General features: G+C 40.1%; 1 protein-coding gene across 6 annotated transcripts in view; it reads right to left on the bottom strand.

Annotated features, from left to right (window-relative positions):
• Nucleotides 1–21019, bottom strand: part of SMOC1 (SPARC related modular calcium binding 1) — a 133124-nt gene that overhangs the window by 44125 nt on the left and 67980 nt on the right. For 5 of the 6 annotated variants that reach the window (XM_064512521.1, XM_064512520.1, XM_064512516.1 and 2 more), the window contains exons 6-7: nucleotides 5241–5330; nucleotides 604–684 (exon numbers count right to left, since the gene is read on the bottom strand). In XM_064512521.1, the coding sequence (XP_064368591.1) occupies nucleotides 604–684; nucleotides 5241–5330 (171 nt within the window). The remainder of the gene's footprint in view (nucleotides 1–603; nucleotides 685–5240; nucleotides 5331–21019) is intronic. The other variant, XM_064512518.1, reaches the window with a different exon arrangement.

Below are 21019 nucleotides of genomic sequence, written 5' to 3'. Positions count from 1 at the left end.
TTTTTTCCCCACTCATGTTCATGAGCTTTCCTATGCTCGGTTCTTCCCTTGCCCATTCTATTACCCACAAGAATGTAATTCTCAATGTTCAGCTAGGTCCAGAAATAACTGCTTTCTCTTGTGAAATAATCCAGTCTTTTCTGTATCAAAAATATCCCCTGCCCCAAAGAACCTCGAAGTTGCTAGAAAAGAAGCCCCTTCTCTACATTTGCTCATCTGTTTAGACCAAGACCACAGCCCAGCTCTCAGAGCCAAATGCAGTGCACTAAAGTTATTCTCAAAAAGGCATCAGTTTGCACGTCCATGAAAGACAGCTGAACAGACACAGAATAAAGATGAAGTATCAAGTGAATAATTTAGAGCTGCCCCAGTTCTGATTTGGGGAGACAGAAATCCTGCTCATTACATATCTACTGTGACATTCTGGGCACAAAGAAGGATACCAGCCGAAATTGTTCTATGGCCTTCATCTCAAGTTCTGCAAAACTGTAAAAGCAGCATGATAGCTACAATGCAGAAAGAGTGAAACAAGAACAGACAGTGAGTAACCACAGCCTAACCAAAAAAAAAAAACATTTTTTTCTCTTCTAGACAGAGCATTACCTGAATTCCTTATACTGGAACTGTTCAGTTTGGAATCTTTGATGACCAAGTGCTTAATCCAAAGGGTGGGTGCTGTGATTTCTGAAAGACAAAAAACAAGTGCCTTAGAGAAACTAAAGCATGTAGTGAATACACGTGGCTGCTACTTGTGAGGACAAGGCATGTTTGCCACAATCATGCATTAAGTGATGCATTGTCTTTGTAGATATGAGTGCTCACCCTCCAGTGACGCCTTCTATCTCTTATGAGCCACTTTGTCGACCTGTCACAAGGTTATCTCATTACCTTTCTTTCCAAAGAATACCTCTCTACTGGCAAAACATTTTTATTCTCCCCCTACCCTTCCATTTCCTTGCTAAATTTTCAAGCCTTTCTCCTCAAGACTTGAAGACCTCAAGGATTATGTTGTGTGCTGTCGTATATAACGATTTCCACCAAAGGACATACAAAATCCAGATTAAAAGAAGTCAATTCAGACCTTAAATATTGCCTTAACAGCCCAAGAAGAGCTGACCACAGCTTTCTTAGTTTCCTAAAACAAACAACAACAAAACTCAAAATAAATAGGCAGAGAAATGAGGATATTGTTGGAAACACTTAAAAAGAAGCCTGTTAAAGGAACAAATTGTGGTTAAAAAAGCCTGTCTAATGCACTACAACCAAGACATCCAAACATAAATTTGCTTAAAGCACTCTGAAGTGTTACAATCAACTTCAAAACACAGCAGAACCTGTCCTAAGCAACTCCTTAAGGAAATGACACAACATCAGCCTTTGAATAGAAACTGGGCCAAGTGGTACATGATACCATGGGCTAGAACTCCTAAAGGGATATGGTGAACATGGATATTTGTAAATTTAAAAAAAATCCGGTTTCCACAAGCACATTTTAAATTCTAGAACCTGGAGTTCGTCTTAAGACATTCCTCTAAGAAGTTTTTACGAGAGTTTTTCTGCTCCCTTGTTGACATTTACATGAATGTGCTCAGCAAGGCAGAAGCTGGCTGACTACAAGAGACACTGACTATATATTAGATTTTAAATGCACAAAGCAAAACTAAACGGGATTTTTCCCCTCCTAAATGTTTTCAGCTACACTGATCCTGGGCATTACTGTAATTATATTCAGGACTTTTTTAATGTCATATGCAAATATCAGTTTAGCATTGATATACCAGCAGTAGTAAAAGCTCTTATCTGTAGGTTTCCCCACACTATTTTATCACTCAATCATGACTTGCTCCCACAAATATATATACATATACCTATATACTTTGTGCTTTTTGGGGGAAAGAACTGACCCTTTGAGATCTACCATAAAAATGTATTTTTCATCCAGTTAACCTGGACTTTTGCTGGAATACAGAGAAGCAATCTAGATTAATTGCTCTGAACAGCAGATCTGTGAAAAGAATAGATTCCCAGTGCATAAAGAGGTGAAGTTTACCAAAAAGAGCTGTTTAAAGAAGCTATGGCCTTAGGAAATGAGTATGACTTGCACATTGAAACAAAATAGAGCATAGATCCAAAGAAAACAGAGCCTAGAACTGCGGGAGGGAATAAAACTGATTTTTTTCCCCCTAATTATTTAAAATCATAGAAAGGACCATTAATAAAATACTCTTCTTTAGGGGAGAATCTTACCCTAAGATGAGAATCACTATAAACATTGAGATCTGCACTGTAATGAAAGGAAATAATTAAAGAAATGGTTGCTTTATGATTTAAGCTTTGGACAGGAGAGTTTAGGTTATCTGTTCTACATTATTTCTGGCTCTAGCACTGCTCTGTTATGCCCTCAGGGAGGAGGGTTGGAAGTGGAATGTGTGTCCAAAATTTGGATTTCTGTTATCCTCTAGTGTCAGTGAAAACACAAGAAGGGTGAGTCTTAGTCTTGGGGATGCTGAGCTCCAACAGGTACCACACACTCATTAAATACCCTTTGAAAAAAAGTCAGTCCCTTGTACTCAAGTGAGGCATTCAGAACAAAAAAACATGAAAAAAGGTATTATCTCTTCCTCTTGCTATCAGTTCCATCCTGATTGCCTGACTTTGAATACACAGATTTTCAGGAGCCCAGTAGATACCTAAGACCCACTGAAACTGAATGGGATTTGGACATTAACTCCTTCAAACATCTGTGAATAGTCCAGACCTGGCTGGTGAACGGATAACTGTTCTGTCATCTGACATGTGTGTCAGACAGCAAGTACAAGCCATTCCTCCCAAAGATCTACCCAAGAAGTTGAGAGAGTATTCTAGTGAACTATGGCATGCTTGCTCACCTAGGATCAAAGGATTATTCAGGATGACCCCATGAGGTCATCTAGTCCCACCTCCTGCTCAAGGCAGGGTCAGCTATGAGATCAGACGAAGCTGCTCACGGCTTTATCCAGTCCAGTTGAAAAGGAAAGAGGTAGCACCACATCTCTGGGCAGCCTGTTCCACTGCTTGACTGTCTTCATGGTGAAGAAATTTTTCCTTATATCCAAGCCCAAACCTTTCATTTCAATTGATGCCTTTTATCTCTTGTCCTCCTATCATGCACTACCATGAAGAGCCTGGCTCCACCTTCTTAATAACCTCCTTGTAGGTATTGGAAGGCTGCTATTATGCCCCCCTTAAGCCTTCCTTTCTCATCTGAACACTTCTTATACTATTTCTGATGTACCTGTTTTGAGCAACCATTGGAGACAGTATGCTCCAAAAGTAGTGGGTTACATAAACCTTTGGTCTGACCCCAGATGGATTTTCTTATGCTTATTTCTACAATACCTACTGAACTCTAGTTAGCCTTATTTTACTAACTGGAATGACAAAACTACAGAGTGACTGACTAACATATCAGAGGTTATTCATCAATGCATAGCTTGATTACCCTGCCTGTCAGCCTCATGTTCTCTTCTCCCAAGTCCCATAAGGGACACTGCTAATATAAGAGGAGGCCTTTGAATTAGTCATTCTCTCTGGCAGTTTAAGAGATAAAGTTTGGCATAATATACTGCAAGATTCATGGTGAGAGGCAATCTTTCATCATACAGTCCAAGTCCCTGTATCAGATTTGGCTTCATCTACACTTTAATGCAAAATTTTGAGATTGACAGTTTTTTTCATAGAAGAGAGGACAAGATTTTTTTAGACTCTCCCTGTCAGCAGATGGGCCACAAAACACCTGCTCACTATAGTATTTCTCAAGAACTTTGTCCAGTTGTTTGAATGACCAAACTGTTGACTCTCTTCTAGAGAGAATGGGCCGTATTAACCAGATTAGCTATCTCCTGCATTTTACTAGTACGTTCTTTCCTTTTAATATCTATGGGCACTCTCTCAGGGGAAAGTTTAAAGGCCAGAAGCATGCTGTGATTACAAACAGCCATTTAATACAACATCAGCTTGCTGCCAGGAGGAACTTTCTTTTGATATAAACAAGAGATAATCAACTAGACTTTAGTCTCCTCTGTTTATTTATGTGGGAATGCTGTTGTTTGCTCTGAGGGCTTTGTTTTGTTTCTTAAAGCTCATAACAAGACTCTTACAAACCTATAATCACTAAATGGAAGTGACAGGACTACAGCATCTTGCTATTAAATTAGCTTATTTTAACAACAAAAGACCGACCCCATCACCTGTTTTTCCAAGAAGGCTAGAGGTATCAAACAGCACCATCTACTCTTCCTCAGTAGTCTCCATTTCTGCCTTTGATCTGTTTGTTTTTTTAAAAATATTGAGTATAGTGCTTCAGTATTAAAATGCATAGGTTTTCCTCCACTCCCACAAGGCCCATAATTCCAAGGAGGGCACACAGTAGTTCAACTTCAGTCTATATCTTGATTAAAATGGCAGTGGGTTTAAACGTACAGGAAATCTGCAATATTTCTAAGCAATATGCAAAATCTAACCAACAGCTAATAGGCCCATCCACTACCACAAGACCAGTATTTCCACTGGTGCACACTTATAAGTCTGCACATTGAAAAGGCTTGAAACTCTGTATGATTAAAGTCATTTTGTCTTTGTTTCAAAGCTTCCAATCGACTGAGTTCCAATATTCCCTCTCCAAAACAATATAATCACAAGATTAGCCATTTGAGAAGGAAATGTCTTGGTAGGCCATGAATTAAGTGGGCCTAGGACACTGACTTCATTTGCTTAAATAGTATGTGCGTCAATGAAAGTAATTGCTAAATAAAGAAACCTCACAGCAATTTTCTTCCAAGTCAACATTCACAAGCTGTGGTTTAGCACTCCCCCCCCCCGTTTGGTGAAGCTGCTATGCACTACAGAAGTTATGAAACTCCCAGCATCATTATCATGAGGGCGGAGAGAGTGAGAGGGTAAAGGCAGAATAGAGGTAGCTGCCATTTCTGATTCAATGAGCATTTTTCACTTGAGACACCTTTTCCTCCAAGGTTATCTCAAGATTCTGTTCAATTCCTGGTGGCACTGGATTCCAGAGAAGCAGGTAGGATGCAGAAGGATTTGGGAAAATGCCTGAGGTCCCAAGAGCACTGTTAAATGTGGACAAATTATGAGATTCACAGGCTTTACTGCTTTGCCGGATAAAGAAAGTGTTTGAGCTGTAAATTCACAAGGAAAAAAGAGAGCAAAGTAGTGTGTTTTTTAAGGGATGCTCTTACCTTCTCCGTCAAAAATAGGCTGGGTTTCCATGGTAGGCGTTGGCTTCGAACCATCATCTGAATTGAGAGTTAAAAAGAATCGAAAAGAAACTACCATTATTGAGGTAAATACTATCTACTCTCCAGTACTGTTGAATGATTGGGATTTGTACATGGCCCGGCCAAGTCCAGAAGAGAGAGAAGACAGACAGAACAAAAACAAATTATTCAGAGTTTCCTCTGACAGCAATACAACATTTTACATAGCAAGCATGCACTGAGCAGTATCCTTAGACTTAGAAGAAATCTCCATCCCCTCGCCCTCCACTAGACATTGGTATGAATCACCTGGTAGTTTCCCCCTCCCAATTCACTGATTAGGCAATCACTTTTTTAGTTTCAGGTGGGTATATCCCACACAGGTTACTTCCTGTGACAGCAGGCATCTGGAAAATGCTGGCCCACAGTGTCTTTCTCATTATTGTCTTGGTCGGAAAGAAAAACTCTTTTTCTGAAACTTACCCATATGGAACCTGGCACCAGCATTCACTGCAGAGCTGTTAGAAAGGGACGGTCAATAGGAAATCTTATTTCTTACAATGTCTGCATCAAGCTGTTCTTTAACTGCAATGTTATGGCAACATCTAATTGTAAAATTATGGAAAAAGAACTTCTCTTAGATTACACTTCTCACGCACAAGAGTGTTCCATGTCTTTGGACCACAAGTCTCTCACAATGAAAAGCTTTAACTAAAAAAGATTCTGCAGGAAAAATAAATCTCAATTTAGAGATGGACCACAAGGAAAAATGTTCAGATTACACTCCACTTGGATCAGTATACCTATCCATCACATCTAAAGGCCCAGTCTAGATTCAGCTAGGGTCCAATTTCCTCTAAGTTCACAGACATCTGGATTTCAAGCCCCAGCTTGCATCCATCTTTACATAGCGCTAGAACAGTGGTATAGCATTAAGTGAGACAAACCATTCGAGCTTGGAAAAACTAAGGAGGAACAAACTGTAGAGGAAAGTCTTTTGTTACATTGCAAGATGAGAACGTAGAACACTGTTGGGATGTAAACTAAGTGAGAGGAGAGTAGCCCAGAGTTGTTTTTTCCCCCCCCCCCTTTGTGGAATACAGTGGCTTTAAAAAGCTTACCATTTGTTACAACTATTTTTGCACACATGCAAAGATGACATCAAACATCAGCAAAGCAGGCAGTAACCTAAAATGGAAAGTTGCCAGGCACAGTGAAAATCAGTTGGAGAGAGGAGTCTATGCCAGACAAATCAGGCTTGCCACGGTCTTCAAGACTGCATTAGATGTGCCAGGCATCAGCCACTTGGAGGAAAGGCACATGGGACAGCCTCTCCTACCAGTAGCAATAACTGCCTTCAGCCTTTTCCTTGTGTTAATTCTGATTACAGCAAAGAATGGAAAAGCCTACTGGAAGGGGAGGGCAAGGCCAGAGATGGAAAACAGAGGCACATAGACTATTTCCATCAATACCTGTATTTGCAGTTTTATAAAGTGGGCAAACACCTCTTCCTTAGACCATTAGCTTTATGCATTTCCACACAAGGGAACTTAATTCACAGAAAGTAAAAAATGTGCCGGCAATTTCATTTCACCCCCAGAGTTACTGGGGTAACATCCCCATTACTTAAGTACTGAAGTATAGAAGTAATCGGGATGGACAGATATGAGCAGGAGAGGTTATTTAGGCATTTGTCCTCTTGATCAAGGTGTTTGTCTCTATGCTTAACTATAGGAAAAAAACTATTTGGAAATAAAAATACTTACCACTTCTCAGTTACATGCTCTCAGTTTTCCTATTATCAGGTATTACCAATAACATGGATAAGGAATATTTTTCATTAAAAGCTTGAGCAAGTTATTTCCTGGACAAATTCCCTGAATTTTGCTTAATTGACAGGAGGAAGATTTTGTCCTTGATTTCTATGTTGATTTTGCCCTTTAAAAGAATAGTTTGGATAAAAGGAAACAGTTAATCTTCACTTTTTCTCAGAATAGGCTGCTTTGCTTCTACAAGATCCCAGAAACCACAGCCATTGCTTTTTATTTGTTTAGAATAATACTTCACAGTACAATGAAGTAGTGAGCAATACATTATTATCAGCATGACTGGCTCTACAGATTGAGAAAACAAACCAAAACTGCAAAAGGTATGTGTAGAACAACTGGAAAGGTGAGTAATGCATAAGTTACATAAAATAGGAAAAGATCTAGCATAATAAATTACCATTACGTTAATAAGTTTATTGCTATTTTTCCCACGAAAGCTTCCACACCAAATAATTACAGAATCGCTTTTCAGATTTAAGCAGCTACCCAGGAGCCAACAATGGAGAAAAATTAGAAGTGGATATGAGCCACAAAACTCTGTGTCCAGACTCCTATGTGAACTTTGGCAGAACTCAGGATGATTCGGGTTCAGGGAGTTTCTTTTAGGCTTATCTCTTGGGACGAGTAGTGGTGGTGAAGAACAGAAATAGTAGCAATTATTATAATTTGGGAAATGTTTTCTTCTTAAAGAATGAGAACTTTGTGGTGTTTTTTGTATAAAGTTAGCTATTAAGCTAACGAAGAGTGCAAGACCATGACAGAATAAATGCAGCAAATGGACAAATACACCAAACTGACCTGTGAACTGTGGGGGTTATTTTTATGATAATCTGATTAAAATGAATATATGAACCACACACATTTTCCTCATTTACTTACTAAGGCCAAATTGTTGCCAAGTCCAATAGCAGCACCCAATACAGTGTTAAGGTCTTCCAAATAGAGGGAAGTATAATTACGTCCCTGTTGCTCAAGCAAATCCCCTTCTTTCATCACATACACAAGAAAAAATGCAATAGACAAGAGCCCTGTAAATTAAGTCCACCATATTTCAAAAATTGAAAGCCAGGGATACTTCTGATTATTTTTTAAAGGTCATGAAATAGTCACATAAAAGACAAAAACCACACTTTATTGAAAACACAGCACTCACGTTCCAGCTGCCGGTTTCTGACTCTGAAACTACCCAAGTCTCTTTCTTAAACCAGAGAATTCTCAGTAGATCTTAGTGTTTCAAATTAGCTTATGGCAAAAAGTTTCACTGCCATTCCCTTTGGGCAGAGCAACTCTAATACTTGTCTACTCTGAGTTTTCCTCTCCCTCAATACACCATTCACCACACTGAACAGTTGTTCCAAAGGTTGAGTTTGCTCCTGGTAAACAAGGAGCAAGTTCTATTTTGCATATCTGCAAACGAACAAATATTTGGTATTCCTTTAAGAAGTATTTTGACTGAGAACAGAAAAGCCAAGCTATTTCAGATACCCAGAATCTCCCATGATACTATACAAGTCATACAAGATATTGTTACTTTGTGGCTAAAGGTCAGGAAGTGTGTTCATCAGCTATGATCTATTCCTTTCTTCAAAGAGCTATCAAATACTACAGTTTCAAGTGTGCATAACTGCAATAGCTCCTCATGCAGATCATGTCACAGAGGTCAAGTGAGTACTTCCTAATCCCTCTAGCTGGCAATGCTTCCAGACAAGGAACTCACTGCAGAACTGACAAAGATAATTTCCCCTGGTTGCAGAATATTCTCAGACCCTTGAACAATGCATTGGCATACTTGTTCTACAACATACATGTTCTACAACCCAGTATGAACATGCACTTTTTCCAAGACAGCCACTAAATATAGACAGCATCGTTCAACAGAATACCTGTTATGTCCCATAATTTTAAAGCCATACTCCTTTCTGGTAAGCCTCTTTCTTCTTGGGGTTGAATCAAAAGTTCTTTGGCTTACCTGATATCAAGTTAGGAATAGTATTATCTTATGGTACTTTTATCTTATCACTCGTAAGAGTGAAAGAGGCTGATTCAAACATCTCTCCCTAACCCATTTTCTCATTAAGATACCATGGCTATAAGTCTGCAGCCCACTTACACGACTGCACTGTAACGGAACAGTTTTCTGTTTGTTAGCCTGACAATACCTCAAAACAGGGACGAATAACCTGCACATACAGGTATATTGCAAGTGGTGGGCAGGAACTCTTTATGGTCTTACTAGGAAGAGGATATTTCCCTCCCTTAACCTTGTTCTTGCAGACTATCTGACATGCATCCACATCTGGAATAACTGTATTGTACACTGGAGCTGGGGGGCAAAGAGACTCAGTTTGTGTGAAGGAACACTGTTACAGTGATCTTTATACTCCAAACCACAGGCACAGAGGCCACAAGCAACTCAAGTAACATCACGGGGAGAGTAAATTCCCTTACATAAAAAGGCATAAGTTATTATGAAAAAAATGAAGTAACTGCTTGCGGCTGTGAATCACTGTTCTTGCCAGAAGAATCACCTAATGGAAGAAAAGAGGGGAAAAGATAATTGACAGAATTAACCTCATATATCACCTCTACCTGGGAAAAAAATACCCACTGCAAAAGTCATCTCTATGTTTGCATCACGTTAAAGGACTAAGATCTATATTCTTCCTAAGCAACCTCAACCTCCACTGTATCTCCTGTGAGTTCTCACCGGAATCCACAATGCATTCTGTGGACATTTCTACCATTTTAAAGAGTACTAGAGCGTTTATGGAGTCAACTATCCTCTGTAAGTAGACAGCTTGAACATCAAGGGTTCACAGACTTTGAGTCAGACTGCTGGAAAAAGAGGACGAAAGTTTTAAGTGCATAGCTGTGCCCTGGGAGGAGTCAGCTTTCTTCCAGCGTCATATGGTTCCTACATTACCATCATCCATATTGGGTAAGCCATTATAGAGCATTGCTAAGGCTAAATCGCAAGTTAGAGCACAGATAGCCAGGACAATGAGTGAACTCCTACCACGTCCCAGCCCCAAGCAGCAAAGCCCATCTTCTGTGAGTTTGTCAAATTGACTGGAAGGGAGAAGAGCCTTCCTAGGCCTGAGTACTTCCAAGGAAATTAAGTCATAAATGCACCTCTGTGTGGTTTTAGTAACTCTAATTAGATCCAAAAAAGAATCGCCAGGTCAACTTAAGCTCTCTGTATCTGGGCAACTCCTGAATCTTGAAAATTCAGTTTTACAGCTTACATTTCTATGTATTACTGGGCTTGGGGGTGTTAAGGGTGTTGGTTTAAGTATTAAAAAACAAAACAAAAAGTGTGTTAGATAGCACTAGATAAGGATCTTATACAAAATACATGTCCCTTCCAGATTCACAGGGGCAAACTGCTGCTTTATTCACGATCCTTCCCTACATCAAGCAAAGCCATTCCAGCAGGTCATAATCAATCTAATAGTCTATGCAACTTTTACACGCAGACATATATTGCCAATATAAATGCAAAAAGTTAGCACTCATGCCAAAAAATGTGAAATTCTTACAATCCAGCCAAATCAAGATAATTTCTCTCCAAGTAGCTGAGACAGAAATGCACCAGTGCAGATAAACTTCCCTGCCAGGTTTTCACACCCCATCCCACTGCCATGCATGGAGATCACACAGCTGTCGAGAAAAAAAACAACCAACTTTTCAAACCAAATGAGAAAAAGTGTGTTTTCGTTCTTCAGTCTTCATTTTAAGCAGCAGCAACAATGTTCTGCCTTCAAATGTAAGGACTAACATTCACTTGGACACAGACCAAAATATGGAAAATTTTGTTTATAAAGGTGAAAATGTGCTTACGTTCCGAACATGAAAGGATCCTTCATGGCTTAAGGAGTTCTAACTATAAAGGCTGACATGCACTGCCACTACAGTGATTTGTTCATTTCCTACATCAACTATTCAGTATGTTGTACAAATGTGTGTAGTGTTTACTGCAACAGTGTGTTCCAGGAATCATCCAGACAGAAAGAGCAGCCTTGCATTGGGCCTTCTGGAAGGCATTAGTTCCCCACCCCCTCCTCTCCCCTCCCCACATCTCCCTTGCAGGTGCGTCAACATGAAAAAAACCACTCAAGCCCTGAGGACTTTGTGGTCCAATGTAGTCAGTGCATTTGTATGACAGCACAATTCTTCCTCCTGCGAGAAAGCCTATCCCACGCACAGAGAGCTGGAAGTAACTCTGACCCCTGATGCCACAATTCAAAGCCTCCTCTGTTTGGCTTTTTGATTCCTGATTGACACATTCACTGCCAGGCGGAGATGAATGCTGCTGAGAAGACAATGTTGATCTGCCCCGACTATTCTTGTGAAGGACTTTTTCAGAATAATAAACAAAAAACATTGGTGTGCTTAAGTGTCTGAATAGAACTTAGGATAGACAGAAAGGGAATGGACTGCTTTAGAGAAGCTGGCAAGTCGATTGAAGAGTTAATTGTCTGGGTGTACAATGAGTTTATTCTGACTGCAGACAAAGAGCTTTCTCTTCCTGGTCCTGGTCCTTCAAAAGCAAATGTGTCAAAAGGGCCTGGAGCAGCACTCCGTATTAATAGCAATGCTCTAGTCTCTGGGATTCAATGGCTTTAAAACTGTTGAATCCTGAGATTCAAACAGTATCTCTCTGAAATCCAAAGTCCTCATTTACTGCGTGAGTTCTCCAGCTACTTCTACAGTAATTAGCCAAAATAAACCTGCCCTCTAGCTTCTTCTCATTCTTTGTAGCTTTCAGCAAACTCCTCCTTTAGAAAAATAAAGGCACAGCAAGATATTATCCCTGGGAGACACCTTGCTGCAGACACCTTCGCCCAAATTGGATCCTGTTTTACATTATTTCAATTATGTATCATTTAAAAGGAGTCAATTTAAACAAAACAAGTGGCCCTCAATGTCTCATACCTGGGAAGATTCAGAATCCCAGTCCACATCTGGATCTGCATTTCAGAGCTTGTACTATAATAGCTCAAACCAACACAATGTCCAAACACACCCCCTGCCTCTGGGAAAGTTCAGATCCAGATTCAGATTTGAACTTTGCAGGTCGAACCAAGCCCTATGGTAATTACCACTTAAATACCTGACTCACTTGTGTAAGTTATGCAAACCCTTTTGGGAAAAAGAAAAAAAACTTCCTAGTACGGCTGCATGGTGCACAATGTAGCTGAAAACTCAGCCATTATATTTTACTATTTTGATGACAAAACTCTTGGGGATTTTGGTGCCAATGCAGATGCAGAGACAGAGACAAATGCTATTCCAGGAACGGGCAACTCCCCAAAAAGTTCAGAGAATCGATCTGAGCTGGTTTTGAACTTTCTGGTGAAGTAAGTTTGCTTCAGCAGTTGTGAAAAGCTGTTGCTTTAAACCACTCACAGAAATGTAGCATTTCAAATAATATTTATCCTCAGGTAAAAGGGGACACTTCCGAGCAAAAGACAGAAAACAAGAACCTTAAGATAATTCAGGCTAGCATTTACAGCATTCACCTAATTCAAACTAGAGACCTCCATGTTGCTCTCTCCTTTCCCAAGCAAAGATCTCAAATAAGATAATATCAACCAATTTGGGAAGATAGCATGGATCCTCAATTTTAAATGATCGCCATTTTGTTCCAGTGAATAATAAATGAGGGTTTCAAAACCTTGGACTCGGTGAAATAAGTTTTCTAGTTTCCCTCTAAACTGTGAAACGTAAACCCCAGTCTCATCCAATTTTGCAGTTTTAGATAAGAAGCAGCAGTATTTCTTAAGTAGCCTGAATAGAGAAGTAATTCAAAACATGGAACTTGCACCCCCACCTCCCTGCCCCCCACAATCTGCCATTTTGAACTTAACTAGGAGATTCAGTTCACTTTTGGGCCAAAATCCAGCACTGAAATCTTCTTTTCTATCAAGCAGATTTGCCCATACGAGATGGGCCCAGACGCCAATGATCAGATTTCAGCTTGGCTAATAGAGCATTTCTAAAGTCAAATGCAAGGAAGAATTTAGCCTTACTAAGGGCTCCTCAGCTGTCTCAGAATATCTGAGCTCTAGGTGGGGAAGATCCCTTCACTGTGCTTGGGCTTATTTTAGGCAGTTTTACCATTTTCAGATTCCACAGCCACATTCTTACCAGAAATGCAAAATAGGCCTCTGAGGCTTTGGAAGTAATGGGAAAATAAATCCCTAAGGGCAGATTTAAATCTTATGTGCTAAAAAGGAAAAGCAAGTAATAAAGGCCAGGGCAGTTTAGGGCGGTCTCCAGTTTAGAGAGTTGCACAAAAAGCTTTGTTTTGATTAAGGTGGAATCACACTGAATGTTCATCTTCAGAGACTTGTTATTCCCACCCTCCCCCAAGACCCCCTGTAGCAGTTTCATTTGTGACGCTAGACAGAAATCACATGGTGTCAGATGACTTAGAAATACACCCTGTTGTCATTAGCCCTGACCTACAGAACCAAGCCTTCACTCCTTCAGTTATGTCCCTGCCACAAAGAGAATGACAACCAGCTTGGTAATGTTTTAATCGTCTTGATTTAAGTTAGAACCTTCAGCTCACTTCCAAAGTGTCTCAGACTACCAGAAAAACCTTAAGAGTCTGCTTGTCGTTCACTCAAAGGCTCTTGAGAGAGCTGCTAAGATGCAAGTCACACATATGTACATGCTTATTTGTTAATCTGCCATTTCCACTGTATTAGGTTTTGCCACTTCTTTCTTTGAGCAGAGCCCCTCACTCTCCTCACAGGTGAAGCGCCCTAATTCTTTGGCAGAAGGTAACATTTCCCCTGGTATTGCTGCTTCTTATCTGTCCCTCTGCTGCTCTTGCCACTCAGCTGAAATAGCAAAAAAAGTCATTTCTTGATGACTACATAAACAATACGCTACTCTCACCTTTAAAAATGAGAATATTGCCAATCCCATACATGGTGTCAAAATTCATCCTCCTTTGTATTTTTCATACACCTGATGAAATCAGCTAGGTAGCAGCAGGGAAAACATTAAAATCACTTTTTAGTGTTAAGTCTGTTGGCCCCACTGCACAGCCTGACTAGAAATGTTGCACATAAAGGCTGTACAACTGGCCACAACCTCAATTCAAGAACATAATAAAATATTGCAGCATGCAAGCTGCGAGCCCATCTTCACCAGTCACATGAGCATGGTTAAAGAATGCTAATTTAAACACTTATCAGGGAATCAGAAGTGGAACAAAGCTCAGACCTCCAGCACAATTTCCAGGCTTCTGTCATCTGGTAAGTTTTCAGATACAATTGCAGCTGCTTGTAGCACAACCCAGGTTTCACAGCTTCTAGCAACATTCTGGAAAACCAAAGCCAAGAGAACCTACAACCACCACTGAATGGGGCAATTTTTCTTATGTGCCAGTACCAGTTTCAGTGGTATAATTTCAACGACAGTAACAAGCAGGAAGGATATCAGAATACCAAAAGAACTAGTGTATGCTATAGAAGCAGGCTCCCTATGGAAGCAAATAATTTTTTCATTCAGCTGCATACTTACCTGTCCTTCAAAAGTCTAAAGCCACCTCCCTACTGACACACATATCTAAGGAGAAATAGAAGGACAGCTAACAGAAAAAAGGTAACTAGATGCCTTATAGAACCAGTCATAACACAGCACCAAAAGTTAGCTGCTACTAAAAATCAAGACTACCTGATGCTTGCTGAAGAGTCACATCATCCCCTTACGGATCATGGCAGCTGGCAGTGGAGACAGCATTCAAAGTTTCAAAATCTCAAGTCTCCAAGCTTATTTTGATAAGCTGATAGCCTTCATTGGTCAGATGGCATTAAGAAAACCTCATTGTGGTGAATGCAACACAGCAATTATATGGCTGTAGATCCGGGACTTCCCTTTCTTCCCGCCACCTCCCTCCAAAAGAACATTTTTCTGTGGAAAATAGCATCAACGTAATGAAAAGGAGAGAAGAATAGGCATAACTATTTTTAGGGAAAGAAATGACTGAAAGTAAATAAAGCAGTTATAACAGAAAACAAATAAAGGAGGTTTAAGCCCTCTATTTGTGTAATAAAAGTTGTACCCACGTGCATGTCAATACAGACTGAGACCAAATATTTGTAAAAGGTCATGCCACTCCACAGAGGGGATGTTAGCCCATCTTGCCTTAGGAAGGCGCACTGTCCACAGTAACAAAGAGAGAAAAGAGTTAAATCAGAAGAGGCAATATGGTCAATGTCTGTTCCAGACTGTCCTTGCATTAAACTGCAGGGGGAAAGTGAAGTGGACAGGCAGAACACAGAAAAACAGAATAGCAATATTAAAAGGGCTGGATAAATCACAGTTCCCCTTCAGCAAGAACTGGAGTATGCACTTTGTATTTTGTGTTTTTTCCCCCACAGCAGAAACACCTCCAAAGTGCTAGCATTACTTATACTGTGGAATGAGTGATGAGATCTTGGAAACGGCAATAGCCAGCATTCTCTGAATACACAAACCAATAAGAAAATTTAAAAATAGATTGAGGGAGGTGAAAAGGAGGAAGAGACAACTTACTTTTTTATAACTTCCCACTTGGTAGAAAAATACATTTTTATCTCACCTTGCAAGTCCTACTACCAAGTATGATATATACCACAGGAGTCTAAACTACAGTATCTTAATTTTGAACCATCTTCCATTTGGCTGCTTCTGCTTCGAGTGAAATTTGAAATAAAATGAGGACCAAAAAAACTCTGCACAAAGAAATATTTCACTTAAGACACTGTCTCTTAGCAAGGTTTTAGCACTTGACATTGCCCCAAACTTGGGTAGAAGCTCACACAAAGCTCTGTAGCACTGTTGACAGCCGCCTGATTGCTATGAGGCAACAGGAACAACAACTGTATTATTGTTGAGTTTAGTCTCTCTGGTTAGATTCAACCTACAACGCATGCGATGCCTTCTTTCATGAGCCTCAGTTTTAATGTGAAGTCTTCTGTCTCCCTTCAACACCCCCACCCCTGGCTACCCTCTCCCAAAAGGCTGCTCAGAAAGTTCACAAACAATACCATCTTGGCACTTTTGCACTGTATAATGGGGCAGACACCTGCACCTGTGGAACGGGAGGCACATCATCTGAAAAGCAGGCAAGGAAGAATATTGTGATACCGCTCTGAGACTGCTCTGCTGAAAAGAGAAATAACTAACAAACGTTACATGAACTTCATATGAGTAAGAATCAGATCCATAGCTTTGGGAATGTTTTAGTAGCTACCTGAAATATATGGTGGCCTTGGGCCAGAGGGCATGACAGGGGGGATTAGAATCTCACACTGCCTCTCCTCCCCCCATCACACACGATCCCCCTTTCAGTCCTCTCCTCCCAGCTCTGGTCTCTTCAAGGTAAAAGCTCTATAAATTCCCTCATATCTTCAAGGAACAGGGGCTGTAAGTGGGGGGTGGAGACAGCAGCAAGTTCCCAGATCAATGGCCATTTGAAATTCAGACATATGGCTGAAGCCCTACAGCTGCATGTGTTAATTACCACACGTGTCCCCTGTAAAGCAGTCTGTTAAACACAAAGAAAACAGAAGAGAAAAAAGCCATTCCAAAGGATTAAGTAAATAGTCTAAATTTTTGACCCTGCTCCCCCAGACACATGCCCACGTATAAGAACACAAGCTCCCTTCCTTTCCCCTCGACACCTGCATGCTGAGGAAGCAGAACACCCCCTGCATCTCTAGCCATGTGCACTGAACCTATCTCAAAGTGTACTTTCACCCTTCCAGCCCCCTCTCCTCCCCCCCAGCCTCTTCTCTCGCCAGCCCCTCTCCCTTTCTCCTTTAGAGGACTAATTCCTGGCTGACAACCAGACTAGACTTGGGCTTACAATACGCCTTTTCATTTCCTCGCAGGCAAGAGAATGGATACCTCATCGCTACGTCTGTATTGCATGTGTGCAAATGAGGGAAAGGGAAAAAAGCTGACATTTTGTTCACTACTTTTCGCATTTTTTCCCCCCTCCAAGACTATAAAGAGCATAATTCAAAGCTTTAGGGAGCGAGTACAATGCTACTCTCTAACTGTATTGCCCCAGGTAGTTCACCCCCAGGTCTGAACTTAGTCTAAGGGAGTTTTTGCATTTGATTATGAAAACGAAGGAGTAGTTTTTTCTATATGACGGAAGGTGCGGGGGGGGGGGGGGGCAAATGGAAGAAGACAGGCAGAGTAATTGAGAAGTGATGGCAAGATCTCCAAAGCTTCTAACATGCTTCAGAAGGAAATCTGTATGTATGGAATAAAGTATGCCTCCTGAAAATTCAGCAATTAGGGTACAAGAGACACTTCATTCCTGAACTTAAAATCCTTGCATCTTAAGAGGAGGAAGGTCGTTCCACTAAGTTACAGACTGCCAGTCATCTATACATTGACTTTTCAAAACTAGCCCAAGACAACAGAGATCAAGAACCACCATTATCTGAAGGCTCTTCTGTGATCAGCTGAGCAGATCATATTAAACCTGTTGAGTCCTTACACTTAAGAGTCATCTTGCTGCAACATCTAAAGGTCGTGTCAGGATCTGAGCACAGATTAGCACAGTAACATGTAATAAAACATATGGACGCAGCCCAGGGAAATTCAGTCTAGCAGGAAGACAACCTCTCCCATCCCTAACCTCTACCCAAGCATTTTGCATTATAGCTCCCTTGCTGTCAATATAAAACAAAGACCCAGATGAGCACATAGAGGGAAACTATTATTCCAGCTATATCTGTTCTAAAGATGCTTTAATTCCCATAGGGGTCATCTGTGGAACTTGAACAAGCATTCTAGATGCCTCTCCAAGCTTCCTCGTACCTTATTTACAGGCACACATACTCAGCACACATTCAAGCTCTCCCATCACAATTTTGTGATTGATCTCCCCAATAGAGAAACCTTGATGGAGCTCATGGGGTAAAGGAAGTGAAAAGAAAATACTTCCAGTCACATCCAACTGAATCTCTGCACCCAAGACTTAAAATCCTTTTCCCATTGCATTATTCTGATCTGAAAAAAAAAAAAAAAAAAACCAGCATGAACATTTAGATATCTAGATTCTTCTGCAGGACACAATCCCCCTAGCAGTACAAAGTCAGGTTACAGTTGTACAAGAAAACAACTCCTACCTTCAGTTATCTGCAAACCCATCAGTTCCTCCAACTTATTCTCGGATTTATTTTTAAGAAATAACAGCTACAAAAAACAAGAACTCTAGTACTATTAATTTCAAAGTTATAATGATGCTGGTTTTTGCTATGCATCTGTGTAGAACCTTTAATAGTATAGTATCTTGGCATGCTCATCCAGACACTGAAAGAGCATGGGAGGAATCTGTTTAACAGCTCTTTAAAGAAGAAAAGGTGTTAAGGCCAGGTAGCTATGAAAACAAAAACAACCCACAATCCCTAGAACTATTCTATTTCTCTACAATCTGTAAGTGGTCAGACATCAGAAATCTGTGTCTAGCACATAAATAGTTAATAATACCTTGCCTAATCAATTGTTAGTTTGCTTATTAGATCTACTCAGTTGGCTGCTCGATACCACGAGTGAAGCATTTTAAAACCTTTATGGCTGTGCTTAAGACATTACAGACATAAGTAGTCTGTAGATCACTATAACAACCCTTGTAAACTACAATTTTATTAAGTCATATTATATGGACTAACATGGAGATTAGAACTCTTGCGTTATAGATGAAAGCAGAATTCTTGCATTCTATCAAACAAAATATACTTTAAAAAAATTGCCTTCTGCTTAAACCTACCAATGAAACTCTCTTCAGCCTGAAATTCAATACACATGTTCTGAGGCCCACAAAAAATGTCTTGATGAAAACTACGTAATTCAGACGAGTCACTGATGTGGGGACCCAAAAGGATTGGTTTTAATTCTGCTGTTCATGTAACTAACTTGAAGTTAAATTTTTCTTCTAGATTTTAACATCTCATAAATCAAACACTTAAAATACTGCTCTATTGTAGAAAAGCAATCCATGATACGTGATATTGTAAGATTACATTCCTATGTTCTCACAAAAATCAATTGGGAGCCTCAGTTAAAAGCTGGGTTCTCTCCCTACCAATATTACAGATTTTGTAAGATAAACTGCAATCTGCTATAGCCATAAAATTCACTTGCTTTCTACAGTTATATCTAACTGGAATTTAATCAACAATTTTGTAGATAGGTAGAATACAGGGACAGTAATAAGATGACTATCTACCAACGGGCAAGACTATTGATTAAAGTAATACAATTTTATAGAACTATTTTTATAATAGAGAAGCCAAACTTCAATTCTGCCCCGAAGGTTGCTTGGAAATATAATTATGAACTAATCAAAATCTTACATGCTACAAGCACCATCAAGACTTATAGACCAGGATCTGGATGTTAGCTATTTAAAAATAAATGAATAATATAAGTAATCCAGATGAATTGTGTGAGCAGCACTGCAAATTTAGTATCTGCTAATGTTCTTCAAGAACTTCATTGTAAGATAATGTCCACCAGTTAGAACCATCATCTGACTTCATACTGAACCAGTAAACATGCACTTCTTTCACCTTGCTGTTGTGGGCCATAAGATATTTGTCTACATTTCTTGGAGCTACCATAAGTCATTAAAGACATCACAAAGCATTTTGCCATTATTTATCAAGTCAGAGAGGCAGGAAGAACTGAGCATTTGCAGCTTGGCTTTTGCAATAGCACAGTTTTGTTTCAGATTCAATCACTGCCTTGTTGAATCCAGGAAGGACAGGAGAACATAAGAACCAAAGTCTCAGGTTCAAGTTTTGGTCACATTTCTATTTGATAGTCCTGTCTACTGACTGGGACGCTTTTGTTCTTGTCAAGATATTATCTGTCAGTACTTTTGAGACACACTAACCACCATGGAGGCAGAGCACTACCATCCCTGTGAGCAGACAGCAGGTGAATAAGCGCCAGTGGCACCTGCCTTCTTACTACCAGCAGACAAAGCTTCCAGGTCTCCATGTACAAATGGTTCCATTTATTTACACTAGCACAAGCTGTCCTCCACTTTGGTTTGCCTGAGGAGAGCACTCACCCTTTACTGTTCAGTCTAATTACTTACTCAGACAAATGGCTCATTACTGATTCAAATTGCTCAGTCTACTGGCTGCGCAACTAGTCTATTAACATTTTCTAGAGGCAAGACTCTTGGAAACCAGCAGGAAAAGAGCCATGGAATGGGCCAACTTGCCCAAGAGCGCAGCTGAGATTTTCCCCACATCCAAGTCCTCCTTTAAAGCCATTTCTTAACATTAAACCCACAAAAAGGAACCCAATTTGAGATGTTTAATTAAGAGGAATTTTAAGTTATTCATCTTAGGTTCCTCAAATTGCCTCAGTATTTTCTTGTAGACTGCAAAACTTACTGGCCAAAGCCTTTCATAACTCTGTACAAGAGCCAAAGTACTTAATTCAGTGTCTGCATGTAAGATAGTAAGTGTAAAGTGATTTCATCCCCATCTTTGCCTTCGCTGGGGCCACAGCATATATTCCACTAACATCACTGTACCTGCCCCAGGTTCAGGGAATTGCAAATACTGTTGCCAGCTATTCCAATAGGGAAACAAATCTAGTCAAAACAGGCTTGGAACATTATACTCTGGTAAGCGAATTTATGAAAGAAAAAGGGAGTTTGTACTACTCAAGACTCTCTGTATTGACCGACAGTTCACACTGACCAACACTGGCAATCTATCCAGCCCTTTTGTTGCATTATTCTTTTAATCCCCAGTTATGGAATTAGGCCTCCTTTCCTTCACTCGATTGATTTAAAATGGTCTAAACACCTTTCGCACAATGTCCAGAACAGTTAACAACCACTAACAAACCACCATCCCTGCTTATATTATCACCTTTGCTCATCCCTCCTCT

This window comes from Dromaius novaehollandiae, chromosome 5, assembly GCF_036370855.1.
Source record: "Dromaius novaehollandiae isolate bDroNov1 chromosome 5, bDroNov1.hap1, whole genome shotgun sequence".
NCBI classification, from domain to species: Eukaryota; Metazoa; Chordata; class Aves; order Casuariiformes; family Dromaiidae; genus Dromaius; species Dromaius novaehollandiae.
The sequence above is the reverse complement of the archived record's forward strand: the minus strand, read 5'-3'. Positions and strand labels throughout refer to the sequence as shown.